Below are 21,952 nucleotides of genomic sequence, written 5' to 3' on the forward strand. Positions count from 1 at the left end.
AGCCGCATCCCCTGTGCCGCCGCGTGTCCGCGCCCCCCCCGGCCACACCTGTCACACGGGACACCCCGCCCCAGCGCCCTCCCTCAGGGGGGCGGAGCACAGCGAGGCCAAACCCCGCCCCCAGGCCAGCCCTTCCCCTCGTGGCAGGGTTGGGGCGGCGACCGGAAGGGCGGCGGCGGCGGCGGCAGCAGCGCCATGTGTGGGGGCTGCGTGGGCACGGAGTACCCGGCCCGGGTAAGGGCGGGCCGTGGTGGGCGCTTGGGTCCCGCCTGGGCCTGGAGGCCGGGCGTTGGGCCTAGGGCGCCGTGCAGCTCGCGGGGCGGCTCGAGCGGCCTGTCCCCGCGCCTCCCCTCAGCCTGCCCGCGGGCATCTCCCTGCGTGCGCTGCCGGGTTTGGCGCAGGCTTGCGGCTAAGACTGCCTTGGATGCGGAGTGGAGGCAGGCCTCAGCCCGTGGGAAAATCTTTCCCTCCGCCCCCAGTCCGACTTGATGCGGCTGAGCAGCCGGCGTGAGCCTCTGCTTTGTGGGGCTGTGGATGGCGCAGATCCTGCTGGTGAGCCAGCCGCACTGCTGCCCAGCAGGTTCCCCCTCAGATCGGCCAAGCTGGCGTTGGAGGCCCTGTTGAGGATACCTAGACTTACTTGGGGGACTGAAGTGTCTCTGCTGACTCTTCAGGGCTGGAGCTGGGCTTCATGGCCTCTATGATGACCACAGGGCTGTCCAGGATAGTAACTGGGCTGACCCATGAGGCTCACCTTCAATCTAATGTTTTCCACCTGCTGAGATAGAGGAGCTCCAGTTACTGGGAGTGTCATTAAAAATCTTTCATGGTCAGATTATTACTTCCTAGAAGTGCAGATCTCTGCCCTCTGTTGCGCCTGTCAGGATGGTGGACTTGGCTAGCCCACCTCCTGAGACTCAAGGAACTAGTGGGTTTCCAGAGCTGGCTGTTCTGGTCTGTGGAATAACTCTGTGACCTTGGTCAGAGCTATAGGGGAACCCAGGCATCCATTCTTACTGTTGCAGTGGGACAAGTCCCCTCCAGTACACTGGGAAACAAGCAGCTTGAAAAGGAAGGTAGATGGCTAGAGCATAGGTGGCCCTCAGCTCATGCCAGAACTGACTGATTACTGTCCTTCTTAAAGAGCTATGGCAGGGCAGTGGCAAAGGCAAAGAATCTTTTCTTCTCCACTGCCATTGCATCTGCAAACTGTCATCCCTGGAATTGTTCTGGGTGGCGAATGACCTGATTAATCCAGCTCGTCTGCCAGGAAGCCATGTCTTCAGACTGCCTACTTTGGAGACAAAATTGCCTGTATCTGGCACAGCTTGGGGACCATCACTTTTGCTGCAGGATCAGTCTGAAGTTGAGGCAGCCCGGTCTTGTCCTGTTGATATGAATCATGTTGCTTTCGCGCACTATGTGCAGACTATGCTTTGGAGGATGAGGGTGACCAATTGTGAACTGGACCTATGCCCATCTTGGTTTGTAGAAACTAGCATGGAGAGACTAGTGAGGGTTGTCAGTGCCTCCTTTCAGGATGGCAGGGTGCTAGATGTTCTCACGTCTTCACTTGTCTGGTCCCTGCACAAGAATCTATCACTTGACACTGACTCTCCAGTCCAGCCAGTTATTGCCCTGTCTCTGACCTCCACTCTTTGGGGCAGGTCTTTGAATGGCATCCCTGGATGTATCTGGATGACATGAGATTCCTGAACACTCAAGAGTCTGGGTTTCATCTTGAGTAGTGTGGAGACTGACTTCATGGCCTTGGTTAATGATCTTGGCTTTTAGATTGACAGGGAAAATTGTACTTTTGATACAGTTGACCATGAGTTAGAGGGTTCTGGTAAAGGATTTACATGACCTACTGGGAATTTGCAGGATTACTCTAAATGGGTTCTGCTCTTCCCTAGCAGGGGAATCCCAGAGGGTGGTGATGGGCAAATGTATGTCATGCCCTGCAGAATCCTTCCCATGAGGTCCCTAGGGGGTCCATCTTGTCATACCCCTTGTTCCATGTGTATATGAGGCCACTGTGTGAGATGGTACAGAGATATTTGGAGTGAGGTATCATCCATATGCTGATGATACCCATTTGACCCAGGCCTTGCAACCTCAGTCCTTTTCTAGTGCCTGGCTGCAGTTGTACATTGGATATGGGTGAACCAAGTGAAACTGAATTCAGACAAGACAGAGGTGATGGTGGCTATTAGATTCAGAGATGTGGGTTTTCCAGAAAATTTTGAATTGGAATTTTTTCCAATGCCCCAAATAGAGTGTGATCTGATTTAGCATGTTTATTTGACTTACATTTAGTAAACAAAACTAAAAAAGTACCCCCATGTTAATTTTGTGTTCCAATAGCCACAAGTATATGAACTGAAATATTTGATTGGGAAAAAAATTAAATACAGCACACTTAATGTGGTTTAAATGCTATATTAAAACAAATTCAAAGCTTTATATGAAAACAATTATTTTATTAGAATACTTGTAAAAATGTAAAAACAATACACAATAGCCTGTACTTCCCCTACATTGTTTGTTTAAACTTAAGAAAAAAAATGAAAGCACGGAAAACTGTTGACACACTAATTTTAGCACATCCAAAGAACTGTGCATGATATGCTGTGGTTGCCCACTCATCTACTTCAACAGAGTTGAACTATCTTCCACTGAGGTCATTGAGGCACCTCCAGTTTCACTGTCACTATCTGTAGAATCACTTGCACTACTTACTAGTGCCGTTTCAGAATCAGATTGAGGCAGATCTGATTTAGAACCACTTGAACCACATTATCTTTCACTAAAGGATGGTGTTACCAATGAGTCTATGGGCAAGGGCAACTTATCATCACACTGAATCTTCTTCACTAATTGTGAAACAAGAGATTTTGAGAAATAGAAACAAGCTTAGCAGTGTGTTCATTTGCTAGTCTATTCTTCCTTTTGTCTTGATTGAGCTGAAAGCCTTCCAGTTCCATTCGCAGGAAGCTGCTGTTGGTGGAATGCTTAGGATCCTTAGAGCACTCCTGGACAACAGTCGGGTGTTACAGTATCCCTTCCATCATGGGAGGGGAAACATATTCTCTGCTGCCCGCCAAATGATGTCTTTGCTCCAAAGTTTTTCTTTTGTGCGGTCGGTACTTGGCAATGTCTGTCATCATGGCTATTTCGTCAATGTTGGGGACATTCTTAGCTACTTCCATAATTGTATTGAGAGCAGTAGATAATTCATCTTCTGATAAATGTGCTTGGTGTTGAGGATCCAAAAGGTTTGCTGCCAGATGAACTGGATGAGAGCAAAACGCAGATTTCTTAGTAAACATTTGTTTTACTCCTCCTCCTTTTTTGGATAGAGGTGAAGAAGGCAAAAGCTCAATTAGATTTTCATTCAGTTGTCTGAATATCTCTGGAATATTTGAAAGTCTTGGTGCATCTCCCTCAAGTTTCTTGATAGCCACTGAAACTGGAAGTAGCAAATTGAATGCTTCTTGAACTCGAACCTAGAACGCATCATTGGTGAGATTGCTTCCCTACGTTCACAGGAATAATCTGGGATACTGCGTCATCTCTTGAAGCACACTGCAAACAGTTCTTTGTGTGCAGCAAACTATGTAAACACTTTGTAGCCGAGCCCCATCTAGTTTCTCGTGGCAATAAAAATGCACTTTCCTTCCCCTGCTTCTCTTTCTGTAATTTCTTTACAGTCTTGATTAGCAATGTGATGATTGTTGAATACCTTCACAATCACTTTGTAGTTTGCCAATATTGTCTTCATTGTATTCACACTTACTATGTCCTTTGCCAGAAGATTCAGCCCATGAGCAAGACAGCCAAATACTAGTAAATGAGGATACTTTGCCTTTAATACTTGCCATGCAGCTTTCATGTTACTCGCATAGTCAGTTACAAGGGCTTGTACCCTGGAGGGACCTGCACTTCCAATCTCTTCACTCAGTAATTTGGCTATGTATTCACCTGTGAGATGAGAAGATTTGGTAGCAGTTGCTTTCAGGAATATTGGTTCAGGTGTTGCTAACAATGTTCAATAAAGGATTTCCTTGTATATCAGTTCATCCATCTGACATCAGTCAGTGATTCTGCTTGACCAATCCTTTGAATATAACCATTGTTTGAACTCTGTCATACTCTCTATCTAAGAGAGAATGTGGTAAGCAATAAGTGACAGTAATTTATATGATGGGTGAATTAGTTTGTAATGTTCCTTCCAGTCTTGATTTTCAGTTATGGAAAGAGGTGTACTTGAAATATAGCTCAAGCTAATGTCTCATCTGCTTTTTCTTGATCTGCTTTTGACATTTTGTCCACAAAGCTTGATGACAGTGATCTTGAAATCAAGAATCCTGCTTCTTCTTCCCCCAGACCTGGCAGCTCAACATTTTCATTTTCCATTTTTTGTAAATCTGCTATTTCACTTGAGCTACCAAGTTCCTGCAACAAAAGGGGGAAAAGATTTTTACTTTAGTCTAGTCTAGTCTGGCCTCCTCCATGAGAAGGAGAAGCGGCAGGGAGCTTGCTTCCCCACTCCCTGCCAGAAAGAATGCTCTGCTGCTCAGTTGCCCTGGGACTGCAGAGCCAAAGGGAAGTATAGTCTGGCCTCTGCCATTGTCCTGAGGACTAAGCTTGCTCTGCTGGATTGAAATAGTTAACTATCTATTATGTAATTTAAAAAAAAAGATATTGTTAAGCCTAAGCCACTTTAGGTGCTTAGTGCAAGCAGAAAAGCAGGATTCAAATATTTTAAATAAATCTAATATAATAAAGGGCTTTGTCTGTCTGTCTGTCCATAACGCTTTTGCTCAAGTGTGCATGTGCTGCCAAGATAGGGTTACCATATGTCTGGGTTTCCCTGGATGTGTTCCTGCTCTTTTTAAGCCCTCTGATTGCCATCCAGGCAGGTTGTCCAGGATTTGCCTTTGCTCTGCTGGTGGGAGCAGGGGGGAGGGTGATTGGAGGCAGCAGGGAGCACATGTGGACCTGGACCTGCCTGCAGCTGTAGAGGTGCACAGACCATGTGGTGCTCCCTGCTGGCTCCGATTGCCTCCCCCAGTCCTGGAGCACAGCAAAATCCCAGACATTTGGTCAGGGCAGGAGTGGGGGCTGTATCTGCGACAGGGCAGGTGTGGGGGAAGGTTGCCTGTTCTCCAGCAGGGGAAAGGGGCAGGGGTGCAGTGGGGAACTCCATGGCCAGGTGGCAGTGCAGGCGCCATTGCCTGTGCTTGGAGGGCCTGAGCTGCCAGGAGCCACTGCCCGAGGAAGGGAGAAAAGAGGGGGAGGGAACCGTGGCCTGGCTGCTCGCAGGGAACTGCAGCCTTATCCTGGGGCAGGGGTGCCACAAGCCTCCCCTCCTCTTCCCTCCAGCCCATGCTGGGGCCAGACACGCTCCACCACCGCCTGTATGAATTGGAGCTACTGTACTCTGGCCCAGGCAGGGTGGGCATAGCTGGGGCCCCCTGGCAGGGCTGGGGGAGGTCGGGAAACTGTGGGTCGGGAATGAGGGGCATGGGGGTGAGGGACTGTGAGGGGGCGGGCGGTTCCTGGGAGGCAACAGTGACATGGGGTGATCAGTGGTGGTGCTCTGTCCTTGCCTGTGTGCCGCCGCGCCCCTCCCCCCCCCCCCCCCCCCATTCTTGACAGGCAGTTGGCTAGTAAATAAATAGTAGTTCAGAGTTGCATTAACAACTTTTAAAATTATAATGTTTTAGAACAATATAGATAGTACTATCAATGTGCCAAGTCTGCTTGGCAAAAATATGTGGGAGGTCATTCTCAGGCATTCCTTTTTAGCTCTGAAACTCTCTCCCCCTCAACGCCCACCAGTGCCTGAGCCTGGACATCCTTCAGAAGTGCTTGGGCAGGTGCTTAGCAAACAAAGCTAGACTGGGATATTGTTCTGTTGGGGTTCTGTTTTACTTTGATCCTCTTGTTGCCTCATAATTTGCTTTCTTCTCTTGCTTGTTCTCCTGTTTTATAAGTTATTCCCTTCTCTTACTATAAGCCACCCTTAGCCTTTGTTGGGAAGGGCAGTATATACATCAAATAAATAAATAAATAAAAATAATTAGAGACTTGAGAAGGCTTCATCATGAGACCAAGAAGATGAGACTGAGTGTTTAACTCAGGGGTGGGCAAAATACAGTCTGTGGATGGGCACTCATGAATTATGGGGCCAAGCCCTGCCCAGGGCAGCCCCGGCCAGCATGCACAACTTTCTAGCAGGGGTGTTCCTAGTGCAGCTGCAGCCACCTCAGTACTGCTGTCCCCTTCCCCTCCCATCCTTCTCCTGCCCCTGCTGTGCCAGTCCAGGAAGAGGGGAAGCCCTGTGTGCTGGCTCCTGCTCCAACATGCAGGGCTTCATCTCCCAGCCACTTTCCACCCACTTGGCCATCAAGTGTGATGAGCAGCCATCTGTGGGCATCCAAGTAGGTGGAAAGTGGCCTGGAGCTGGAGCCCCTAGCATTGGGATAGGAGCTGCCCTGCTGCAGCTTCCCCCACATCCGGAGTGGTGCAGCAGGGGCAGGAGGAGGAGCCGCTGGAGGCAGGAGAGCTGAGCAGCTGCAGCCGCACTGGGAGCAGCCCTGCAGGGAAGCTGTGCACACTGGCTGGGACTGGGGCTAGAGCCAGTGGGTGTGACCGTGAACGTGGTGCAGGCTGCCCCAGGTCAGAGCGGATGGGGCTTGGCCTCATGCAGAGTGCCGGAGGGCAGCTGTGGGCCAGATGGGGCTGGGTGGGGCCTGGAGTGCACCTGCACTTGCACCGTCTGAGCGAATTCTGCTGCTTGTGCCCCATGCCCCTGCCTCTCTCCCTTCCCCTCCCCACTTACCCCTGACCAGCTTCCAGGACTTAGCATACTGGCAGCCCCTCACATGTGCACACCCACCTCACACACGTCCGCGCACCCACCCTACCCCCCACATCCCATCCCACACAATATACAAGAGTAAGACTTTATTTTGAGCTATGCAGTCCCCTTTAAATGCACTATTCAAAAAAAATCAGGAGAAAATTATTTTTTAAATAAAATTAAAATATAGTAGATATTTGATTTTACTATATGATTTATTTTTATGTATATTTTGTTAAAATGATATCTTCTGAAAGATTTTATGTGTGCGGCCCTCGACAGCTGATCAGAACTGTTAAGTGGCCCTCTGGTCGAAATAATTGCCCACGCTGGTTTAACCCCTCGTTAATTTATCTCCTTGGATAGATACATTTAAAAATATGAGTGGCGTAGAGGCCCTCCTCTCTTATGATTAAAGGGAACTTGGAAGAGCATTGAAAGACAATATTAGGATGGAGCTTGATAAGGTTGCAAATAAGATTACATAATATGGTTGCCATCAATAGCAAGTAAACAGTCTCAACAACCCAGCAAAAACCTTCCAGTCCTCTCTCTTTCTGTCTGTCACTGACTGTATATTTGTACAGTATTTAATATACTCTGTATATTAAATACTAATAAAAGAAAACACCTTTATTGTGTGTAATCAGCCTGGAAGAAATTACTGCCACAGTGGAACAAAGAGTTTCCCAGAGTTCAGAGACTTTCAGTTAATGTGGAAAATGAGATTGTATTACCTGTGACTCATTTTGTTAAAGTATTTCAGAAGGGATATATAAACCTTTGTGCTAAGTACTTTGGTTAATATGAAACAACTCTTCAGGGTAGATTATTCCAAATCTGCAGTCAGATGGGTAGGGCCTGCTGAGTCCCATTGTCCCTGAGAGTCACTGTTGATGCAGTACAGCCCTGTATGTCCTCAGACTGTTCATGCAGGTTAAGCCTTTCTGTCACAGATGCCTAAATAAGGGACCCTCTGCAAGAGAAAGCCATCGTGCATGAAGCTGTTTAACACCTAAGCAGCTGGGAACCTCATACCCAACAGGCTACGTGTCACATAGGCTCGACAAGGGTGAGCCTCAGGTTCCCTGAGCTATTCAACTGCATGGGTGCCCCCACTGCTGCAACATGACACCTCCCCCAGTCCACTGCTACACTCTGTGCCAATGAGGCCATCGCGTTCAGCTCTCTGGGTCATGCCATGCTACCCTTCCTCCTGGAGCAGGGGCACGAAGTGTAAGCAGGAGGGGTGGACTCTGACTGCTGTGGCAGCTGGAGTGATGGGGGAGAGTGGCAGCTGGGTGGGAGCCCAGGAGCTGCACCTTAACCCCTTGCAGGCCATATGCTGCTTGCAGGCTGCCAGTTGGAAAACCCTCGTCTAGTATATCCATCAAGCAATCTGTGGTTGCCCCTCATCCACCAGTACTGAGAACTGAAAAGGCTGCATGTTCCAATCTGCCCCTAGGGCACCAGTGACCTACCCACTTCTGCACCAGAGGGTGGTTCCCTTTGTCCTTACCCTTCCAACCGGTCTCTTGCCATTGTGGGTGACTTGGAAACTGATAGCATCAGGCAGCAGACATATAATTGCTGCTGTCTCCTAATTTTGTAATTGTTCTTGGGAATCTCCTTGGTCAGTTGGAGTTTGCACCTATTTCCTTGTGGTGTTTTCAAACATGGGATCTCACCTCTGTACGAAAGCGTGGGCTGCTAAGGTGCTAGGTGTCATCTTGTGATGCCCTATCTTGATCTTGGCGGTATAGCAAGTCTGGACTTGTAATTTCCTATGGCTAACAGCTCAACCTTTGTTGTGAAGGTGACAGCAGGATGCTGTCCAACTGCCAATCAGTGCAGGGTTTTGGGAAGCCCTTGTTTTGATGTATGGCCAGAACTGTCAGTCCTACTCAATTTAATTTGGTGATGAACTGAATTGTGGGATAGGCAAGCATTGTAAATAGCACCACAAAGATTGTGAAGGTTGTATTTTTGTCTCATCAATATTCTAGGGTAACACCTGCCTGGAGAATGGGTCTTTCCTGCTGAACTTTGTGGCTTGTGCAGAGTGCAACAAGAGAGACTTTGTGCTGATCGCAAACAGAGCAACTGAGGAGGAGGATGGAGAAGAAATCATCACCTATGACCGTAAGGAGATTCCCTGTATATGAGCACTCAGGGGCTGTTGGCAGTTGGAAGCTGCCCTGTGGGGGGTGTGAGGCACAGTATTATATCTGATAGCAGGGATAGTATTTCGGTACTTGACTTGGAAAAGTTACCTGTTTGCCAGACGGTGATATGAAAGACTAGCCAATTGCCCATCAGGAATGACCGGGGGTGGCGGGGGGGGGCATGCAGGGTTGGAGCCCTGTGGCTCCCTCCTGGGCCTGCTCCCCCTTAACCTCCTGCTGCTTGGGGTCTCGGCCCGCTCCCCACCCTCCCTGCTGCAGTGGCAGGGGGAGGGGAGGAGTGGGCCTGGGCCTGATGCAGGGAAGGACCGGGCCTGAGAGTGGAGAGAAGCCCGGCCACCACAGCAGGCGGAGCAGTGGGCCCAGGCCGACCCAGTGGGGGAACAGGAGGAGTGGGCTTGGAGCTGATGGTGGGGGAGGAGCGGGCCCAGGCCCTAGTGCGGGAGGAGACTCGAGCCCAAGCCAGGGGAGAAGCCGGCCCACCATGGTGTTGGGGGTGGAGCAGTGGGCCTGGTCTGACATGACAGCAGCTGGGGGAGGGGAGGAGTGAGCCTCTTCCCATCCCCTGTTGGCTTTGATCCCACTCCTCTCGTTTCCCCAAGTTGGCCCGGGCACGCTGCTCCCCCTGCCGCGGCAGGTCGGCTTCTCCCCTGGCTCGGGCTTGGTCCTCCTCCTCCCCCACATGGGACCCGGGCCCACTCCTCCCCTCCCCCCACTGCTGCTGCTGTGGTGCGCCCACTATTCCCTCAGCCCGTGCGGGGCCCGCTCCTCCACGCCGCTACCACGTTGTCCCACATTGGACCTGGCAGGCGGTGACGATGGAAGTGGGGAGGGACAGGCCGAGGCCAGAGCCAGTGGCCTCACCTCCTCCGTGGTGTCCTGACCCCGCTCCCCGCCCCTGAGCCACTGCCACTGTCACCTGCAAGGATTAAGGGCAGGGGCGAGGCCAGCTCTGGTGGCCTCGCCCCCCACCTCCGCTCCAGCCTTGCCACCTGCTGGCCTTGCCTGCCATGTTCCATCTGCTCTGTTGCCCCCGCCTCCAGGGAGTAAGGGGGGGATTGAGGCCAGCTGTGCTGGCCTTGCCCCTCCATCCCGTGTCCCCACCATCACAAGTGGCGCTCTGCCAGCCGCCAGCTCCTGGTGGAATGCTTATTCGCATTCTGATTGGCTGTTTGTCAGCCAATCAGAGAGCAAATAAAGCTCTACGGACAGACAGACAGACAGACAGACGTAGGGTTTTATAATATTAGGATGGACGAGGCCTCCCAACTGAGATCCAAGGTCATGCGCTAAGGAGGAGTTCAGGATCCTGTCCACAGGGATTCCTACCTTGCTGCTATCTTAGGATCTTACCCGAGGTTTTCATCTTGTGTCAGAATCCAAATGGTAGGTATCTCAAGCTTTTTCTGCATACGTGAACTATGTGGCTATAATTATACAAGTACTGTTATTATACACAAGGTTTGAATTAAAGCCTGGCAGATTCAAATTAGAAACAAATGTCTAACAGCAAAAGTGATTAATCACTTGATTGAACTCTGTAGGGATGTGATGCATTTTCTCTCTCTTGGTATCTTTGGAATCAGGTTGGGTGCCTTTCCGGAGGATCTGCTTTAGCTAGTCACAAGCTGTTGGGTTCAACACAAGTTTAGCTGGGTGAAGTTGTACAGCCTGTGTTACAGAGGGGGGGAGCAGAGTAGATGAGCTAAAGGTCCTTTCTGGCCTTAAAGTCTAGGGAGCTATGAAGAGCTATATGGGCACAGATACCAAGGTGTTTATCTTGTATAGTTTGTTTCTGGACAGGTGAAGAACAAGATACAACAATATAACTGTACCCACATTAAGGTTAGAAATAATATAACTATATTGGCAAAAAAAATGAAATAGCCCTTCTGACCTTCATGGTTATATTAGTACAGAAGTCAAGGCCCAAATCCCACAGACAGGTGAACATGTACATAACTGTTAGCAGAACAGAGACTGAAAAGGAGACCCCATGCTACTGCTGGAAGATTCACTATTCCTGCACCATTCCTTCTCAAACTCCAGGCTGCTGAGACAGAGCTGGTCTCTCATATGCCTCTCTCACCCACTGTTCCTGGGTTGTTGTCCTCCCGGATACATCATTTCTGTGCTGCGCTACCTTTGTTACCATTCACTTTGACTATGAGACTGCACAGTGAAATACACGAGTAAGTGCACTGGTTCTGAATACTAGCTGTGACACTGACTAGAGTCAGGTTGGTCTCAGCTGCTTCAGGGAAAATCTCTGAGCAGCAGTAAAGACACTGGGGTTACTTGCTTGCAGAGTAAAGGCCCCAGCACTGTAGCTGGTCACACTTTGCAGTGAGACAGGTTGCAAATATAAGTTAGTTCTGACTGTGAGGGGCCATCTGGAAACTCTTCTCCGTCACCCATTTGGATTCAAGTTTCCCGCAGAAACCAAAGTGTCCATTTATGTTAGTTTTTTGTGGGTTGGGAACTGAGCTGACAGTTGACTCAGAGGCCTATAAGCAGCCACAAAATGTCCTAGGCTGTCTTTGAACTACTAAGTTAGTGACTCGGTGGATCACCACCTGGGCCCAAGCAGAATTGAGATCCTAGTTTCCTTTGAGTGATTGCAGAAGAGGTAATCTCACTGAAAGTAAACATGCTTTTCCAGATGGGCTCAGCTGATGAGCTGGGAACGATTACAGGGGCTATGTTTTCATTAGCCTTCTGGACTCAATGTCTTTCCCTGATGATTCCACCACAAGACCTGCTGTAGACCCAGCAGAGACTTGTCCTTGCATTACACAGCTCCATCACCACACTGTTCAGGCACTTCACAGTCTTTTATTGTTCTTATACTCATGGAATGGCCCCCATATGATGCAGGAAAGTGCTATTATCTCTGTTTTACAAGTGGAGGACGGAGGCTCAGAGAAGGTAAGTGATGTGCCCAGGTCCACATGGAGTGGATGGCAGAGCAGGGAAAAAACTCAGGTCCCCCACATCCTTGGCTACTGCTTTAACAGCAAGCCATCCAGGTGTCGGAGACACTGAATAGGTTTTAATGAAATGTGCTGCAGAAACCAAGCATTTATCCATGTGTGTGTTGTAGTAAGGAATAGGAACTTCTAATTTGCTCCTTAAAAAATAAGTGAAAATCAGCGTGAAGTTAACTGTGGGGATGGGGATCAACCGATGTTTGACTTTAAAGCTATCAATCTTGGCTCTTTTGGATCAGGAGTGCTCTCTTGGCTCGTATCCAGGAATTGGATGATAATATGTCCCAGAGTTGGAATCAGCATCATTTCCAATCAGAAGAAATTGAACCTTTTTCCCCACCAAGATTCTGGATGGGAAGGCTCACAGCAAACTGGTGATCTTTTGTTTTTGTTTCAGACATGTGTGAGAACTGTCATCATGTGATAGCCAGGCATGAGTACACATTCAGTGTGGTGGACGATTACCAGGTATACTCTCTTGTTTACATGTACTCCTTGATTTCTCTGCAGATGCTTTCCTGAGTCTTGTGAAGACCCCAGACCTAACACTGCAGAAGCATAGGAAACCCAAGCCTTTACTGCTCTTCTCTGGGTGTCTTATGCCATTGCCTTTGAGCATGCCTGAGTCTGCTTTGTGCTGTGTGCTTCTCTGGCTAGGGAGTAGGTGAATAATTACAGCTACCCTCCCTCTCTTCCTGGGGGCCAGATTCCCTGCACAAGGTGATTTATCCTTTGCATCGTTTCCAGCTGTCTGGTCAGGACACCCAAAGCTGCATACCTCTGAATTGGCCCTAAATTTGTTCATGGCTGCCTTATGCTTCTTGACTGATGTCTTCCAGCTCACATGACATCTGAAACATGGGTTCATTAGAGGCAAGTCCTGTCAGACCAACCTGGTGGTCTTCTATGACCAGGTCACCAAATCCCTGGATGCAGGTGTCACGGTGGATGTAGTCTTTCTGGACTTTAGGAAACCCTTTGACATGGTCTCTCACCCCGTTCTCATTAAAAAAACTAGGAGACTGTGGTGTTGATGCCTACACAGTCAGATGGATCACTAACTGGCTGGAGGACCGCACCCAGAGAGTGGTGGTGGATGGGTCTTATTCGACCTGGAGGGATGTGGGCAGTGAGGTTCCTCAGGGGTCGGTCCTCGGGCCTGCACTGTTCAACATCTTCATCAGCAACTTGGACAAATGGGTAAAATGCACCGTGTTCAAATTTGCATGTGACACTAAGATATGGAGAGAAGTGGGCACGCTAGAAGGAAGGAATAGGCTGCAATTGGATCTGAACAGGCTACAGGGGTGGGCAGAAGAGAACAGGATGGGTTTGAACACTGAAAAGTGCAGGGTCCTGCACCCGGGGAGGAAGAACCAGCAGCATACGTACACGCTGGGGAACTCCCTTCTCATCAGTGCAGAGGCAGAGAAGGATCTTGGAGTCATTATTGATTCCAAAATGAACATGGGCCGACAGTGTGGGGATGCGGTCAGGAAGGCCAACTATACCTTGTCATGCATCCACAGATGCATCTCAAGCAGGTCCAAGGAGGTGATCCTCCCCCTCTATGCGACACTGGTCAAGCTGCAGTTGGAGTACTGCATCCAGTTCTGGGCACCGCACTTCAGGAGGGATGTGGACAACATGGAGAGCCACCCGCATGATCGGGGTCAGCAGGGCAGGCCCTATGAGGAGAGGCTAAGGGACCTGAACCTGTTCAGCCTCCACAAGAGAAGGCTGAGGGGGGATCTAGTGGCTGTTTACAAACTAGTCAGGGGGGACCAGCAGGCACTGGGAGAGACCCTGTTCCCCCGAGCACTCCCAGGAGTGACAAGAACAACGGTCACAAGCTAGCAGAGGGTAGATTCACGCTAGATATCAGGAGATGCTACTTCACTCTCAGGGCGGCTAGGATCTGAAACCAACTTCCAAGAGAAGTGGTGCTGGCTCCTACCCTGGGCGTTTTTAAAAGGAGGCTGAATGAACACGTGGCCAGGGTAATTTGACCCCAGTACTCTTTCCTGCCACGGCAGGGGGTTCAGACTTGATGAACTGCTCAGGTCCCTTCCAACCCTACCAACTATGAACTATGAAACTATGACAGGGTGCAGGCTGGCTCTGGATGCCCCAGTAAGAGAATGAGGTCATTTGTGAAGCATGAAAGTTGAGATTGTGCATATGCACTTGGGGCCTGGTTCCTCTGCATGTGCTAGGGGAGTACATCTGATATAATCCCCAACCTGGCTATGGACATAACTATTCCCTGAACCTCAACAACTGGGTCCCCCAGATAGTCCACATTCCTTTTCATTATCCTTTATGCATTGCCTTTCCCATCTCAAATGCCCTTGGCTCCACTTTTATCTCGCATATCCCCCATACTTAACCCCATTCCACCATGCCCCAAGCCCCATTAGACCACACCATCCCCTTTACATCCCACTGAGCCCTCCCCTGCTCTTCTGAGCACCCAGACCTCACTGCTTTCCCTCACACTCCCTGGGGCCCCCTCACCCACACTTCCTCTTTTTCCCAACCCCCCTCAGACTCTATTTCAGTACCATAGCCCTCATTATACCCCTCAGATCCAAACTCTGTTTTGTGTCACACTCCCACACCTCCCTAATACCCCAGCTCCTCCTCACCCCACACTGCTCTATCCCACAGGCCTCCATCCCCACAAAAGCCCCTTGGTGCCTGTGAACCCCTGTCTAACCTCTGATGGCCTCCAGGAGCCCCTTCACCTCAAAACCCCTTCCAAATATGCCCCTTCCAGCCATGGGGCATGACTGTAACTGTCCCCCTCCTCCAGTGTCCCCCCTTTGCCCCACAGCATGCCAATATCTGTCTTCCACTGTCTTTCACCCTCAACATACAAATCATAAAAATCATGGAGAAGTAGGGTTGTAAGGAACATCCATAGGTCACCTAGTCCTACCCCTGCCTGAGGCAGGATCGTCCTTATCCAAACCATCCTACACAAATCCATAATCTAACGTCTTAGTACAACTACCATCAATCCTGACACAACACAAGATAAAACACCCTAACCTGCCACAGGTAAAGCAAGGGAACCATGGCAGCCGATTTCCTGCTTTTATGAAAGGTTGTTAATATAGCTTAAGAGATCTCAGGTAGCAGGCCATGCCCCCACTACAAAGGAAGGCAGAACTCCTCACAATCTGTACCAATTGACCATGGAGTAAAATTCCTTCTGACCCCAAATACTGAAACAAACAGTTGGGGTTGGGGGAGGACTTGCTTCAGCTGCTTGCATTTCCCCTGCCAGTGGAGACCAACCTCTCTGAGTCTGCCAGTGCTGGGCTTTACGTTGACCTGAATGTGCCGCTGGTTCAGCTTCCCATCGTCTGCTGCAATGAATAACCCAGGAAAGGGTCACTGCAGTAACTTAACCTCTTTGCAACTCCCTCCTGTCTCTGATCACCTGCACCACAGCCACTGGACAGCTAGACCTGCCTTCAGTCCTGCCCCTGCCCACCCTGTGTCTGATTTGTTGTGTGTTTGAATTCCCTAGGAACAAACCCACTCAGTACAGGGTCCTAGGTAGTGGCACACCTTTATCAGACAAGCTGAGAAACGTTACCAGTATAACAGTAGAAGAAAGGATAGCTTGATTAGCAGAAGATCTCGGGTTGTCAACACCTTTGAAGCAAAGAGCAAAAATTAAATTGAAATCAATAGTCTCTTCAGTCCACCTGAATAGATATGAAGCTGATCCTGTAGGCAGCTTGTTTTAAATTTTGAATGGAACAGACATCGGGGTGGGGGGTGCGGCTGCACCACCAAAACCTTACTTTGCGTCCACCCCTGGCCTTAAGCCACAGATCAATGCTGTCTTCTGACCTGTGCCTCTGTTTCCTCCTTTTCTGGCTGCCATGGTATCTCAGAGCTGGACTAGCACCACGGTTTCTGAACAGCTTCCCTGCCAAGCTGAGGTTCAGAGCTTCCTTTCAAGTCCTGGGCTCCAGTAGGGTGCCTGCCTAGCCACAGCATTATCTGATGCTGTGTGATCTCCACTCCCTGTGACCATCAGAGGGAGCCAGTGGGCTGCACAAGCCAAGCATTGCCTGGGCTGCATGTCTCATACTTCACAGCAGCAACTGGTAGAAATGGCAGGACACAACCCACCTGTGTGCCTTGCCGCTTTGCTCCAAGCAGCCTATGTATGGGAGGCTACGGACAGCCACATCTGACATCAAGTTCTGATGCCCAGTCTTACAGTGTTTAATGGCTGAGGCTTGGCCTGCTCTGGAAGGGACTGAGCATAGGCTGAATCTAATTAGTACTGTTCCATTTCAGTGTATGTCTGCATGGAAACAGGAACCAATGCTGGTGGATGCTAGTTCTGGTTCCTGTTGAAACCGCTTTTGGGACAGCAAGAATCAGACAGTGATTCCAAATGGATCAGCCAGAAAACTTCCCCAGGCTTCCCCTTCCCTCATTTAGTGGCTGTGCCTGCTCTTCATTAGGAGAAAGCCCTGTCCACCCTGAGGAGAGCAACCCTGTCTGTTCTGAGGAGAGTGACTGCTGAAAATTGATCAACTGCAGACCCAGGACCAGTGCTTGGCTACAGAGAAAACTGACTAAAATGTTACAGTTACCATGGCCAAGCCCAGCTCAGTCTGCCTGATGCCCAGGTCTTTAAGTTTGACCACCTGACAAAGAGTCTGTCCAGCTTGCCAGCTCCAGTGCTAGGGCTTTGCGTACCCTAAGCCATCCTTGGTACTTCCTCGTCAACCAGCTGCTGTGCTGTGGACCTTCAACAAGGGTACTTGGTCCACCATGCCAGGAGCCTGCCTGCCCAGAATTGGTTGGTGCTGATTACTGTGACTGTCATGGAGTGCCCCAGTCATGGATTCATTTTACTTCTGCTATCCTTCAGAGTAGGTTGTCTTGCTGAATTAGTGAAAGGATAATTCAGGTGAAAGGGGCTGGAGCTGCACATGGCCATTGAAGAGTTTCCCTGGGGAGGTCACAACTGCCTCAGCACTTAGTATGCTTTAAAACAAGGTGCTACAGGGAGCCATTATGCACAGGTCCCCTGGGAGAAACTCAAGCCTTGCAGGCCTGACTGCTCTCTTGGCTTTCTCTGACATCTCTGTGGCAGTAAGATCAGGTGCCAGCTCCATCTCCAGTTTCTCTGGCTGTAATGCACTGTGGAAATGAGGTTGGCACTGGGAAGACAGTCCCTTGCAGCGGGGCGTTGCTTTTTGCTGAACATGAGAGGAATTACGAGGAGGCATTGCCATTGCCTGTAAGTACTGGAGCAGTGAGCACCTTTGTTCTCTAAGGCCAGTCTGACTGAGGGACCTGGTAGGGGCAGGCTGCCTTCTAATGGACACACTGCAGGATGGGAACAGCTCTGCAAAGACAACACAGCTACTGGGACATGTAGCCAGGGCTGAAGACACCCCTTGGCCCAAGCCTGTCCTCCCCTTAATCCCAGAGAGACCATGGGTCTCAACATACTGGTTTGCTGCTTTGCATTAAAGAGGAGGAGCCTTGAGCCCAGGATGACTCCTGGGTGGGCACGTGGGAAGTAGGGGTGCACTGATAAAGATTTTTTGGGGCCGATACTGAGGGTCAATTATTAGCCAGCCATTTTGGCCGATACTGATCTGATTGCTGATATGCAGCCTGGCAGCTTAGAGAGCAGTGTCTGGGGGGTGGGGAAGGGGCAAGGGGAGGGAAGAGGCATGAGAGGGGCAGATTGAGGCCTCCCACAGTGAGAGAGGGAATGGGGTTGGCGCAGGGGCAGGTGCTGCCAGCTGGGGTGAGATGTGGGATGGAGCCGGGGGTGGGGGAGTGCAGCTGTCATTACTGTGTGCACCCCCAGGGAAGGCATGAGGTGAATGTGCCCTGGATTTGTGTGTGGGGTCAGGCTGCCTGCTGCAGGCTGGGGCCAGGGTCTGAGCCAACCTCTTCCGGGTGTTGGGGGCTGGGCCAGGGCTGTGCATGGGGTGGGCAGGGGTGGGGTGGGCAGTGGTGGTGACATTGGGAGGGAGGCCTACAGAGAATTTGGGGTGGCTATAGCCAACCCTGTAGCCTTCCCTTCCCAGTGCTGCTGCAGCCCACCCTCCCCTTGCAGCCCACGGCTTCATCCTGCACCCTGCCTCGGCTGGACAGTGTCTGCCTCTGCCCCACTCCCTCCCTCATTGTGGGGGCTTTGGTGTGCCTCCCCATACCCCCCATAGCTCCTTCCTCCCCACAGACTTACTGGCTGGACTCTACTCTCCATGTTGGCAGGCTGCACTCCTGGCCACATGCATGCTATGGCTCCATGCGTGCATGGGCCATTTATCAGTGACATTATCAGCCCCATTGGCCAAAAAAAGCTGATTGCCGGTAAGTCAATTTTCCTTTTATTGGTGCCGATACAATATGGACTGATAGACCTATGCACCTTTAGTGGGAAGTGTAGGCTGTGCACTTTGGGGAAGCATAGGTATATCAGAGCAGCTGCTCTCAGTGATTTACTATCTCTTTCTGCCCACAGGAGTACACCATGTTGTGTCTGTTGTGTGGCAGGGCTGAGGACTCCATCAGCATCCTGCCCGATGACCCTCGCCAGATGGCCCCGCTCTTCTGAAACTGGCACCCAGGGTAACGCACCCACTAGCAGTGAAATGGCAGGGTGGAGGGGGTGGGAAATGCGTAGTTTGTTCTGAATGAGCATCATGTGGGTTGACCCTACAAACTGCTCCTGCCCACGCCATAGATTGGAGAGTCTCAGGCTCCAGGGCCTTGCTTGGAGCATACCATACTGCTCTCGGTACAGTGGGCACAAATAGGCCAGTGCCTGCTTTGCAGCGATGTCCTGCAGGTGAAGGGAGGCAGTAGCAGTGAAGAGGCCTAGGATGCAAAGACTGGACAAGCAGCAGCTTGCCTTGTGAAGGGCAGGACTGATGGGGTTAGGGAGAGGATGGGGATGTGCTTGGGTACATAGCCACACTTGGCAATTGGTGGGATTTGGATCAGTCTCCGGCACAAACAAATATATGGGTGTGGACACACAACACAGTTACTGCAGAGGAACTTCTACCAGATGTTATTTAGTAAGGAGTGGACACAGCCTCCTGCAGGTTGGCCTCCTGCAGTGTGTGCTTCAGAGTGTTTGCCCACTAAATGCTGGGAGAGCTTATTTGCATTGTGCAAGGTGGGAGATGGAATTGCTTAGGGCAGGGATCAGCAACAATTGTTTGCCTGCATGGGGCCCCAGAATGACCCAGCTGAGGTTGGAAAAGGTGGGCACTAAATACCTGGCCACCACAGGCACTTTTCTCCAATGCTCAGCTACAGCAGGATGAAGCAAAAGCCCTCTTCTGCTTTAGCCTGTGTTGCCTGATTGTGGTGCAGCAGCATGGGCAGAGCTCCCCCTCTGCTAGAGCCGCAGGTACCCAACTGCATCACAACACGGGGAAAGTCCCTGCTGCTGAAGGCACAGCTCCGTAGTCCAGATCCAAAGGCTATGTAGGTCATGGGTTTCTGACCCTTGACTTAGGGAAGCAGACACAAACTTTAGTTACTCCTTGTTTTCCAAGGATTAAGTTTATCCTGGAGCATTATGGCTCACATGCCTATCATGTGTCCACTTCACTTTTACCCAGAGTAAAGTTGGGCAGAAGGCAGGGCAGAGGGACCTTAGAGACGAATTGGTTCAGTATGAGCTTTTGTAAGCAACAACCTACTTCATCAAATACTAGGAATTCACAGGAAAAGATTTTATGTAGGAGGGAAAGGGGCAGGGAGAGGGGATCTGTTAAGAGGTAATGAGTGAGTTGATTAGATAAGTTGAAATGAGCAAGGCAGTTAATACCTGGAGGAACACTAGAGTAAATGCCTAGGCTGGGTAATGGGTAAGAATTCAGTCCTTCTTGAAATTGTGATTAGTACAGTCTAGTCTGTGGATGATTTCTTGTTCTGAGATTTCATGTTCAAGTTGGTTTTTAAAAGTTCTTTTGTTTAAGGACAGTTGCTCTGGGGTCAGTGATGGAATGTCCAGGGAAGTTAAAGTGTTGTGCCCACAGGCTTTTGTGTTTCTAGAGTTTATGCTAGAGTTTATGTTGAATCCATGTCCATTCATTCTTTCATGTAAGAAAGAATGTCCCAGGTAGCATAGACAACAGAAGGGCACTGTAAGCAGGTGATGATACAGATGACAGTACAGGAAGAGGTGAATGAACCCCAGACACTATAATTTGTGTTGTTCAGCCCAGTGATGATGTGGTCTGTGTTGGTGAGGAGATACAACTAGCACCTGGGCCTGTAGCAACACCTGGTGGCCTTGTGAGGATTGGAGTTAGATAGTTAGACAGGCTCATCCCTTGAGGCTAGCTTGTCAGTCAAATTGAATTATTCATGAGCAAACCTGCCATGTGCCCACACCCTTAGATTTGTTTTTTGTATCCCCAGTGGCTACTGAGAAGCATCCATTCCTTTGCTGCTGTATAGCTGGGAGGTTAATCTTACAGTAAGCCTGCAGGACCCCTCATGACTCATCTGCCCTGTGTCTGTTACACAGCCACAAACATGCCCTACTCACTTGCTCCCCACTCCACATGCTCCACATCCTGAAAACAAGGTGCTGAAGCTGTTGTGGTGTAACGCTGAGTACGTGCCAGCAAGCATGCCGGAGACCGTGCTGAGGCTACTGCCTGACTGTTGGGTCTTGGTGCTCTCGAGGGTGGTACAAATGGACCCTTATTCTGCTCTGTTTTTTCACAGGTATTTTGAACTCAGTTATGACACCAAACCATCACCAAAGCAAAGTGTTTGGACCCGCTGCCCTTTGCACCCATATATTGCTCCTTGGGAATCCCAGAAGCTGGTCTGCACTTCTCCTTGCCGTGCACTGTGTAGCATGATTGCTTGTGTTTATCCCTGTACATCAGGGGTTCCCAACCTTTTTATGCTGAGGACCAGCAAACCGCGGAATGGAAGTGACCGGCATACTGCGGATTGGCAGCCAACCCTTTTTTATACTGAGTATAAACAAGGGTTGGCTGCCTGCCCTCAGTATGCTGGCACTGCTGGTCCGCAGTTTGCTGGTCTGGCAGCCAACCCTCCTGTGGACCGGCAGCCAACCCTTCACAGCCCGGTACTGGGCCCAGGGGTTGGGAACCCTGGCTCTACATGATGGGCTGTTCAGAGCTGTGCTGGGGATGTTCTAGCAGCTTTGTGACTGCAGCCAGGCCACAGAGGTTAAACCAGAGTGTTGCGTTCCAGGCCCATAGTTTCTCTTTGTCCTAAAGATAAGGGTAGCTGCGGTGCGGCCCCAGGGCTATCCCTCCCAACCATGTCCCTATGTTCCCTCTCCTCCTCCCATCTCCCCTCCCTTCCTGGTTAAATTCTCCTTCAGACAAAAGACGTAGCAGACACCATGTTCTCATGCACGTAATAAAATCTGTGCTTTGGGACAGTGCCAGCATCTCCTTCACAGCAAGTCCAGAGCCCAGGGTACATTGAGCATGTTGAGAGACAGAGTGGTGTGCTGCTCCTTATTGCTGAAGCAGTAAGAGGAAAGCATCTGTCCCTGGTGTTGCATCCCTATGGCGCTATAATGGGTCTTATATCAGGCAAGGAAACTAAAACACGGTTGTCCTAAACTGAAGGGAAGTTTACTGAACCCTAACAGATACAACTCTAATTAGAACTGAAGCAGCATTATCAGTTAAAAATTTTAGGTTTCTAGTTAGTCAAAATGTTCACCACCCCGTATTGTTGCGAACGCAACTTCACTGGTTGATCAAACCATGAATTCTTGTCTGGGGCTCCTTGTTCCCATGTCTGATGTTGAGGATCTTGGATCGGTGACAGGATCTCTTCAGGCTTCTTCCAGAAGTGTTCCAAAGGATACGCTCTCACCTCTCTTTATATACCATAGA

The 21,952-nt window shown here is 50.1% G+C and overlaps 1 protein-coding gene across 1 annotated transcript; it reads left to right on the forward strand.

Moving 5' to 3' along the window:
- The first annotated feature begins 125 nt into the window (after positions 1-125).
- CHURC1 (churchill domain containing 1) lies at positions 126-21,486 on the forward strand. The gene is made up of 5 exons (XM_006270829.4): positions 126-234; positions 8,878-9,013; positions 12,442-12,512; positions 18,565-18,671; positions 20,793-21,486. Exons 1-4 carry the CDS (start codon positions 196-198, stop codon positions 18,655-18,657), a joined length of 339 nt encoding a protein of 112 aa, XP_006270891.1. The 5' UTR covers positions 126-195; the 3' UTR covers positions 18,658-18,671; positions 20,793-21,486.
- Positions 21,487-21,952: the final 466 nt, after the last annotated feature.

The sequence above is a fragment of the Alligator mississippiensis genome, chromosome 2, assembly GCF_030867095.1.
Source record: "Alligator mississippiensis isolate rAllMis1 chromosome 2, rAllMis1, whole genome shotgun sequence".
Classification (NCBI taxonomy): domain Eukaryota; kingdom Metazoa; phylum Chordata; order Crocodylia; family Alligatoridae; genus Alligator; species Alligator mississippiensis.

Excerpts from the sequence above, each read along its gene's own strand:
- CHURC1 (XM_006270829.4), top strand. The coding sequence starts at position 196 with ATGTGTGGGGGCTGCGTGGGCACGGAGTACCCGGCCCGG. Across the intron at positions 9,014-12,441 it reads AGAAATCATCACCTATGACC|ACATGTGTGAGAACTGTCAT; the intron begins GTAAGGAGATTC and ends TTTTTGTTTCAG. Across the intron at positions 12,513-18,564 it reads GTGTGGTGGACGATTACCAG|GAGTACACCATGTTGTGTCT; the intron begins GTATACTCTCTT and ends TTCTGCCCACAG.